This window comes from Rhea pennata, chromosome 1 (genome assembly GCF_028389875.1).
Source record: "Rhea pennata isolate bPtePen1 chromosome 1, bPtePen1.pri, whole genome shotgun sequence".
Classification (NCBI taxonomy): domain Eukaryota; kingdom Metazoa; phylum Chordata; class Aves; order Rheiformes; family Rheidae; genus Rhea; species Rhea pennata.
In genome coordinates this window covers 98,181,690-98,191,684 of record NC_084663.1, presented here as the reverse complement: position 1 = coordinate 98,191,684, position 9,995 = coordinate 98,181,690, and the positions used below count along the sequence as shown (strand labels likewise).

The following is a 9,995-nucleotide window of genomic DNA, read 5'->3' as shown; positions in this document are numbered from 1 at the left end:
TGCAATTTCATCACCACCTCTGCTTTATTCTGCATTCTCCCTCACTCCATTTCTGTTTTCAGGACTTTGCTTGTAGGGTCATGTGTGTGAAGAAATCCAATCCCTGACTCACCTGAGTGTGCAGATAAAATTCTACGAAAATTATGCTTTAACTAGAGAAGTCAGTTTTCCTCAGAGTGGTAGTATTAAACTGTTTTTTTTTTTTTTTTTAACTGTTTTTTCCAGCATAACCATTCTAATCTGCATATACTTCACCATTATAATTCACCTATACAGCACTCCTAATAGAAACATGGTCTGTGAGAACTCCTTTGGAAGTAATTTCCTCTCCTACCTGTGCTTAATTCTATTTCCACGCACCCATTTTATTCTGGATTGTTGCACTGCTTCTTCTAATCATATGAGTCTTCTGTCTTACTTCTTTTCCAATTCTGACTTTTTGCCAATAAGCATGTCTTGTTTGTTTATTCTGTCAAATGTTACACTGTAAAATTTAATTTTTTTCAGATTCCTCATATAGATGATTTGGAACAGATTGGTGATTATCTTGGAGAGTTACTTAAACAAAATGCAGATTTCTTTGCCATGTTAATCTTGTATTCTGTAAGGACAAACACAACAGAGGTAGGAGATCCTTCCATGTTATATGAAGGAAGTACGTTTTCAAGGACTGAGATGGCTTAGTCTTCGATATTCATATTTATGCTGTTACAGTGTTCGGAAACACATTTGAAAATAACAATATTCAAAAATTACTGTGAACTCTTATATTCAGTTCTTGTATTTAAAAAAAATGCTCTTGGCTTCTGGAATTTGAAGCCTTTGTTTTTTTTCTTTTGAATGCTCTTGTTATTTCTGGAAAAATAAAAGGCTAAATCACATGAGTTGTAAAACACTTACTCTGTTTCCCTGAAGCATAAACTTGGCAGGTATATACTTGAAAAATTCTGCATTGCTATTTCAAAATAATAGCTATTGAAAATTCTGATTTGATCAACAAAGATAAAAGATTGAAGATTGCTTCTGCAAGTTACTTCTCCTTTGTATGCTCTTCTTGCTTATTATAAATACTTGTTGCTTGCTTATTACTTATTGCATTTGTATTATTAATACAGTTGCTTTCTAGAGAATCAGCAAATCTTTGCCCATCATTGATATTTTCAAGCAGAGCATTTCCAAATGGCAGTTCACACATTTAGGGATGTACTCCCGTTTTATTCAGTATTTTACCCAGGTAAACCCTGCTGCTTCTCAGTACTGAAGACGGTGATCCCGTATCAGGTAGCACGTTAGCAGACAGCTACTGTTGCTCTGTAGAGACTCTTGGAAGGGCTGCAAGGAAAGACCGCAGCTTAGAAAAATCCCTTATTAATAACAGCTACCGTGTGTGTTGCTACCTGAGTCCTCCAGACACCCAGACATGTTTTCCCCCACAGCAGCACTGTCCTGAGCGGCTGCAGGCTGGTTTGTGCCATTAGTACACGCAGAAAGTCCTCTCTGGGGGCAGCCTAGTTTGCTGCAGCCCTGCTGCCCTCCACAGTGGGGGCTTGCACGCACTTCCGAGAAGTATTTTGCAATTCAGATCTTACATGATTTGAGTGTCAAAGCCCTTCAGCTGTCTTAAGAATTAAACCCCAGGTGACTGCGTGAGCCTGCACACTGTGGCACACTGGCTACCCTCACCCTCCACACGCGTCAAAGCCCACTGGGGTAGCTCAGCCCAGGTCCTGCCACGCTGCCCTCGCTGTGCCCACCTGGCAGAAGTGCAGCCGCTCTACTGCCCTGTCACTTGAAAATCAGATGCGATCACAGGATTATAAGGCTTGTTTATAGTTTCGAGCTCCAAATTGTGAGAGATTTGTGTCTCTTGGCTGTCGATACCACTTCTGTGATTAACTATGCCAGAGCCTCATCCAGAAGGACATCCGGCTCATGCAGCCCGAGCAGTTCTACATGGGCCTCTGTGGGCAGCTGAACCTATGGAGCAAAGTAGAAATACTAGCTGGTTTGTGCTCACCTTTTCTCTTTGGAGGCCCCACTACGATCTCAGAGGTGAAACTACATCTTTATGGTAGGTCGTTCTTAATCATAACAACCATATTTTTACATTCCAGCAGCTTGTGTGTGCCATAGTTCATACAATAGGACTTAAAAATACAGTAAGATTGTAAACAGCTATATACTGCTATAAAGTATAGATGTTATAGTATTACATTATAAGTTTCCACAGTCTCAGCCACCAAAAGAAGCAGTCTTGCACTCACTCAGCTGCTTGCCACCCTTTTCCATGCCCGCTGTCTGTACGTCTCAAAGTTTTGTGAGACCAGTCAATGCAAAATTTAAATATTTTTGTTTAAAGCTAACCATTTTTTAGTATTTTATTTATTGCAAGCTTTTACCTGGGCTAGTTCTTAACAATTGTTCCCAAGTACAACCATGCAAACACTCCTGCTGGCCTAAGGGAAGGCATGGGACTGAACAAGCAGTGGCAGTGGGGGAACAGCTTTAGGACACTATTAGCTTATGCCAGACTCAAACGCTTGTACGACTGCTGTCTAAGGACAGCAGAGTATGTTTTGGGTTTAGTGGATATCTGCTTTAAGTTCTTTCAGGTTGTCTAAGTCAAATCATGCTGCAGGTTTGGCCCATAATGTCTGCAAGCAAAGATCTGAACCATGGTATATAAAGAAGTAATAAAAATGAGAAGTCAGAGAGCACACGTTTGGGCTGCAAGGCAGCTGTCCAAAATGTATTCATGTATTAAAAGGAGGACAGAGGACATGTTCTGAGAGACTTCACTTGAGAATGGTAGCAGCCTATCTTTGTGGGTTTTGTTCCGGGAAAGACATGGTGGGAAGGGAAAGCCATTGCAACTCAGTCTACCATTAAGAGTGCCAATATGCTGTGCAAGCTACTGTAATATGTATGTGCATTACCATTATACATGTAGCCCCTGCAATGTTGAAAGGACATTTGGGCTGGAGGTTTAGTTAGATCCTTGTGAATTACAAAAAGGTTTAGCAGCTATCCTCAAAATCTATGTTGCTTATCCAATAGGCAGACAATTTACATAACTTCAGCACTGTAGACGCTGGTGCAAATTGGGCCACCATCTGCAGCGGCATCATTTGTCCTCACGCTGTGCTGAGGCTCTGAGAACAGGCTGGGTGTAAAGACCATAATCAACAGATAAAACCTTGCTGCTCTAAAACTGGGTACTGGTAATCTTGCCAAGATGCTATATTTACTTAGTCTATATCTGTAGTGATCTGTAAGAGGTTTAACGTAGCTCTCAGAAGCAGAGTTGGTGTTCAAATGATTGTTGTTGGGCAGCAACTAGAGCAAAGGAGAATGAGCATTTGGATGAATAAATACTGAAAAAGGGATTTGGGAATGTTTGACACTATGGGTGCCGCTGGATCAGCGGATGATATTAATGCCTTGGAAATTCATCACTGGTACACTAAATTCATGAAGGAGTGCCCATCTGGACAGCTTTGTCTGCATGAATTTAAGCATGTCCTGGATCTGCATGGACTTACTCCAGAAGCTAACAATTACGTTGAACAAGTATTTCACACATTTGACATGAATAAGGTAAGAGTTCATTCTTAACTGCACGGCTTTCTTATGGCTGTATCATTTGATCTATGGATAGCACATCTCAAAGCTCTGATAATGCTGAGGTGATGGAGGCAATTCAGAGATGACTGAATAGCTGGCAAAAAAAAATGTGAATGGCCAACAAACAACTTCGAATGCTTTTCCTAGTAAATTTTGCCCTTCTGAAAATTGTATACAGTCATTCTAATACATGTTGAATAGTTTCTCATCATTGAAGCCTGAATTTCTGTTATTATTTCCAATTTTGTAATGTTTTGGAAGTTTTATTTACATAACCCTGATCGTGATTTTTTTTTTTTTTTTTTTTTTTTTTTTTAAGCCGTAAGTGTTTGCCTGGCTCCACAGATATTAAAGCTTAAGGAATACACAACACAGAAACAGTATGATGCTTCCTCTCACCAAATGAAGTATTTCGGCATTTGTTCTGAGCACCTTGCATGGCTTAGTCTGGTATCAATCAATCCCCCTTTTCCAAAGACACGTCTGTCTCGTTTTGATTTCTCATCCTAGTTTTACTGCTTAATGTCCCAGATGAACCTGAAGGCATCCAATGACTATTACTGGCATTGCTGTCTCTCATTCTTCCTCAGTGTTCATACAAGTTTTTCAGCCATGAGACCCATCCAGAAGACCATGCCCTGTTATTTCTCCCTTGAGCCAAATTATCGCTTCCTTATCAAGTACTGCAAAAGAAATTGTCGTACGCAATTCCAATAGCTGTGTTTGCCCTTGACTGAAAGAAGGTTCAGGTTGAATTGTCAATTCCACCCCAACACTCAAAGTCAGCTTTCAACTGAAGGAACATGTGGCCCCATGCTGGTACAAAAACCTGTTAAAAAAAGAAAGCATTAGTGCTCTCTATCCATGCCATTGACTTCAATGAATTCAGAGAGTAATGAAAAATGTGTTATTACATGTATGACTTTAGCAGGAGATTAAAACTGATGATCCAAACTGTGCACAGAACTATTCCAGATAGTTTCAATCTCTAGAAATGACCTTTCTGTTGTCTGTTATGAAAATTAATTATATTTGATTCACTGCTTTTCCTTTTTCATTTGCTGAAAGTGGATGATATCATGTGTACATCCTTTGTACATTCAACATTTAATTCCTTACATGATGCCCAGTAGCCTAAGAATTTCCAGAGCCAGTACTTTGGTTATATAAAGTATTCTTGTTATGCTAATTTTCCCCTAAAATTTAGCTAGTCTTTTTTGGTATTACATAATTCTCTTTTTAAAACAATTTCAAGTACTGTTCCTATAAAATGATATTCCACATGTGGTGTATGGTGTTTTCTTTCCAGACAGTTATTAGATGATTAAATATGCTGCAATGAGATTAAGTAGTATCACGTAACTCGGTAAGTGTGCTAATTACACGCTTACTGCTGGCTAAGTTGGCCAGCAAACCTCAAGTCCGTTAAAATGAAATCTGACTGGGATGGAGTTGTCACTTTATTGTGGTTTTTTTCAATTAACAAATAAGGTACTCGTGCATTGTGCTCCCCAGTAAAACTGTATCAGTGTTTACGTTCTTAAGTTCTGCATGTGGACAGTGTCTGAGCTCCCCTGAGAGCAGCTTTGCTCAGTAGTACCCAGGAGAACTTGTTTCTCCTGTTGATGTTGATCTATAGATTTTCCAAGTGTCTCTTCTACTTGGTACGTGGAACATCAAGTACAGCGAGCTGGAGCAGAATAAGCTCAATCACAGCCTGGCAGGGTACAGTTAGTCTTTCCCATCGTACCCTGCTCGCCTTTCTTGACAGTTTGTAGACCTTGTAATATTAAGTATATTTAAAAGTGTAATGGTTTTCTTCAGTTTTTTATAATAGTTTTAATATCAAGAATGTGTGTATAGATGCTGATGTCTGATGTCTTTTTTATACCCTTTGAGCATCATGATCTAACAGGTTAAAGCTGTGAAGAGTGCTTTTCTGTTTATAAGTTATTTAGAGTACCTTTCTATAAGAAAAAATATTATTTGGCCAAGGTCAGCCCAGTTATCAGCTGGGAGCTATGTCTTCAACTTAAGTTATATGCAGATCACACACAAGTCAGACATATACACATGTAACAGGCTGTTAGGTGGTCCCATCCATCAGTCTCTGATCCCCTTCTCCTGTCACCTCACAACTTTTTAATCAATTGGTGCATTTCAACCAAATTTGAAGGTATAGGAATTTCAGATACCTAATTCCTAAAAGGTTCACGAAAATTGGCAGCTGGGTAACAGGGATACACCCAGAATGACTGCTCCAGTCCAGCACAATTCAGCTTTTATTCATTGTTTAAGGCAGCAGCTGGCTGGCAAATAATCAGGCATTTGTTTTCTTTTGCCTGCTGAGGATACAGGGTGAGCCAAGGTACCAGAGCGACGAGATTTAGGAGACAAAGACAAAGCTGGTACAAATCTACGCTGCTTTTGTTTCGCTGTTCCCAGTAGAGCTTGTTTAATTAATGTTCCATGTTAGATAGAAAAAGATGTTTCAATGTTTTACCCCTTTGGAAGCCTTCCCCCCATTTTAAAGAAATTAAACAACAATTTGGCCTTCAGGGCTTCATAAAATCCACTGTAAAACTGTTATGCCAGGTTTATAACTTAATTATTTAATAATGAGTTTCCAGCTAAAGATCTGATGCTCCTTTCCTGTTTTGCAAGATGTTTTTAACATTTCTGCATTAGCTACTGTAATCGGAGGCATTGATTTTATTGTATATTTTCTTAATTGAGCTGTTGCAGCAGAAAGTCCAGGAAAAGTTATTTAGAAGGCAGAATTGGAATGGTATGTTTAGAGCAGCCATATACTTGAGACTGTACAGTCAGTATCCTTTTACAGCCAGTGATCGTATGAAAAAATGTGGCCTCTACTCTCAGATAAAATGCTGTCAAGTTTTTCCCCTTGTCCAATCTGCTTGTATAATTTAGTGGCTGAAAAAGATGGAATGCTTAGAGAAATGAATTTGCTGAACTAGAATGTTTTACCTGAATGTCTTTTTCCTTTTTTTGTTAAAAGAAAAGTCTAACTTTTTAATTAAATGATAATGATATAACTACAAGTTTCAGACATAACACACAGCATCTGGATGAGCTGCAGCTCAGTTTTATTTCTCCTTTGCCTTGAGTAAAGCCTTGTGAGAGCCTCAATGTAAAGCCTGTGGTAAATGACAGGCAGGATCTTTTAAGCCATATGCCTGGGATTTTATAAGCTTCTACTCTGGGATTCACCCTGACTCTGTTTAGTTTGATATGATGTGTATATTTTTCTGTTGTAACATAGGTTTCCTGTGAAGCTGTTTGATGGGACTGCAGACAGGCTCAGGAAACGAATTTTAAGTAAGAAAGAGTGATCTGTTGGCTTTCTAGCCATCCAAGAGTAAAGCATATGGGATTTTTATGGCTTGGTACAGGCTTTCTCAGTAACCATATCCTCACATTGTATTTGATCATTCTGACTATATGGACACTTTTCTAACCAAAGTAATGTCTGAGCAATGAAGAGAAGAACCCCAGAAAGGTTTCAGCCCTGATATTCATGGAATTGCAGAATGGAGGTCATCTAGTCAAACACTTGCTCAAAGCATGTCCAGATAGACCAGGCTGCTCAGGGCCTCCTCTAGTCAAGTTTCAACCATCTCCCAACAATGAGTTTCCTCAACCTTTCTTGGCACCTGCTCCAGTATCCAGCCTCACTCATAGAGGGAATTTTTTCCTTACATTGAGTCGGAATTTCCCACATTCCAGTTTGTACTTGTCTCACATCTCTGGAAACAGTCTGGCTCTGTCTTCTCTATGCTTGTCCAGGAGGCAGTTGCAGGCAGCAAAAGGGGCTCCTCTCAGCCTTTCCTCTTCCCAGCTGAAGGAGCCTGCTCTTGCAGCCTCTCCTCCCATGCCCTGGACTCCAGCCCCTAAGTAGCTCAGTGGCTTGCTTCAGTACAGCTGATCTCCCTTTGGGGAGCCCCAAACTGGACTAGTGTTACAGGGGTGGTCTCACCCATGCCAGATAGAGGGGAAGGAGCACTTCCCTCAACGGGCTGGCAACACTCATGCTAATGCAGCCCTGCATGTGGTTGGTTGCCTTCACTCCAAGGGCACACAGCTGTCTTGTGTGCAATTTGCTGGTCACTAGGACTCCAGGTCTGTTTCTGCAAAACTGTTTTCCAGCTGCTGCATGGGGTCATCCCAGCTCAAGGGCAGGATGCAGTGTTTGTGCTGAAAACCAGAAGAGTGCTGTCAGACTGTTTCTCCAGCCCCTCCAGGTCCACCTGAAAGGCAGTCCTGCCCCAGTCCACTGCTCCACCAAGGTTGGTGTCTTCTACTTAATTGCTGAGAGTGCACTTGATCCCATCATCTGGGTCACTAACAAAGACATAAAACAGTACTGGCCCCAGTATTGAACCTTTTGGGATGCCACTAGTAGCCAGCTACCAGCTGGACTTTGTATTGCTGATCATGACCCTTGGAGCCCAACAGCCCAGATGCCTTCCTACCCCCTTTGTCATCCATTTATCCAGTCCATATCTCACCAATTCTAATTTCACTTGGTAAATCCGTTCTTACAGAGACTACGTCAAAGGCCTTGGCCAGAGTCAAGGTGAATGACAGTCATCCATTCCCTGTTCTGTTCCACAACGTCTCAGTTCTCCATTGCTGAACTGAAAGGCACATGCCCTCCCATTTTGAAAGGCAAACATATATGTGCTTCCTTGCAAGTGAATCATATCCCGAATCCATCTCAGTTGCACTTGAACAGTTTATATTTACTGAAGATTTGGTCTTGAGTGTTGAGAAGAGAACATATGGAGTGGTGCATTCTAGTAGATTAGATATTAAGTTTGCATGTGATACAGAAGTTTTTTGTAGTCCCAAGTGCCTTACTATACATTTGTTTTAAATGAAAAAACAGATTTACCAAGCAAAATTAAAAGCACATCTAGCCTCATATTGTGGCCAATGGTAGATGCCATAGGAAAAATATAAGGGCAGGGCAACTATGCAGCAGTGCTTGCCCAGAATACTCTTCCAGTTTCCATGAATTTGTGGCTTACATCTCCAGAGCTAATTGTGATGACTTTGTATCGAATAACTTTAAATGAGTTTTTCTGCTATGGATTTGTCCAGTTCCTTTGAAAACATGCAAGTCATTTACCATCCACAGTACTGTGGGGCAAGAAGCTCTCCTGTGGGAACATCATGAGATTGCATGGAATAATGTTAGAAAAAGGACCTGCTCCTAACTGTCTCTCACTCTTTAAAATTTGAGTTGAAGTAAACTGTTCGCTACTCAGGTGCACTTCTATTTTGAGAGATTTTTCTAGAGAGATTTTTCATGAGGCATTTAAGCCAAATAACTATGTCTGATGGCTTTATAACTGGCAAACCACGTTAGTGTGTTTTGCTGCTATGAATTATAAGAAAATAATCTTAGTTTTTCACTAAGTAGCTTCTAGATTTATGAAGGCAGTCTAAATTTGGTGGTTTGCCTATTCTTAAATGTTTGCTTTATGAGTAAACTTGCTTCTAAAACCTTACCTGTGTATAGTACAGTCATAGCACATTTGTCTTCTGGACTCTGGTCTTGCTAGAGAAGTCCAGCTCAAGCTCCTTTCTATGCTCAGCAGAGCCAAAGGATCTAATTTCAAGATGACTCATCTCTTCACAGGGTTAGGTGGACCACATGTGCTCTTTCTTCCTGTATGCTTTGGTGTGATAACAACCTACCTGCTTTGGTCAATAGAAATTATTTAGCTCTTTCTTAACAGAACAAAGAAACATAATTTTTAATCTGTTTGTGAAAGAAACATCACATAAGTCAATGTTCCTAAACCCTCTGAAGTGTTGTAAGGTTTAGGGATGCAAGAAGTCATTATTGTTCACACTATATAGTCCACTATAATGCAATTTTACTTCTAGGTTTCACAGAGATTAAGAATTGCAGGGTTAGGAACATTTTCTATAAAGTCTATGTGTTATTCTTCTTCTGTTGGAGGATCAGATTTTGTCAGCTGCTATGATGATAAAATCAGTGCCAAATCTTTGACATTGCTGGATGAGGAAAAGAATTTGGGACATAACCTCTTCTAGCATACCTTTGGCATTCAGGATATGAGATTTCCAGCAACTAACAGACTTTGGTGGGCCACAGGCTACTCCCTGAACCTGAAATCACTGAAGGTGTCCTTATAAACCTCCACTTTATGTGATATTGAAAGAGCCATACTTCAAATACTCAAATTTCTATCCCTGTATTATCTGAGTACCCATCATTAAGATTGTATAGCCCTCACCGAGACTGTGTGAACAGAGTGCACATTAAGCAGATTATACGTATGAAGTTATATAATTACATTTCAGTGTCCTGTTCCTCC

General features: G+C 40.1%; 1 protein-coding gene across 1 annotated transcript in view; it reads left to right on the top strand.

Moving 5' to 3' along the window:
- Positions 1-3,393: 3,393 nt before the first annotated feature.
- The window catches only part of GUCA1C (guanylate cyclase activator 1C), a 35,906-nt gene continuing 29,304 nt past the window's right edge, over positions 3,394-9,995 (top strand). Inside the window, exon 1 of the mRNA XM_062572491.1 lies at positions 3,394-3,597. Within this exon, the coding sequence (XP_062428475.1) occupies positions 3,394-3,597 (204 nt within the window). The remainder of the gene's footprint in view (positions 3,598-9,995) is intronic.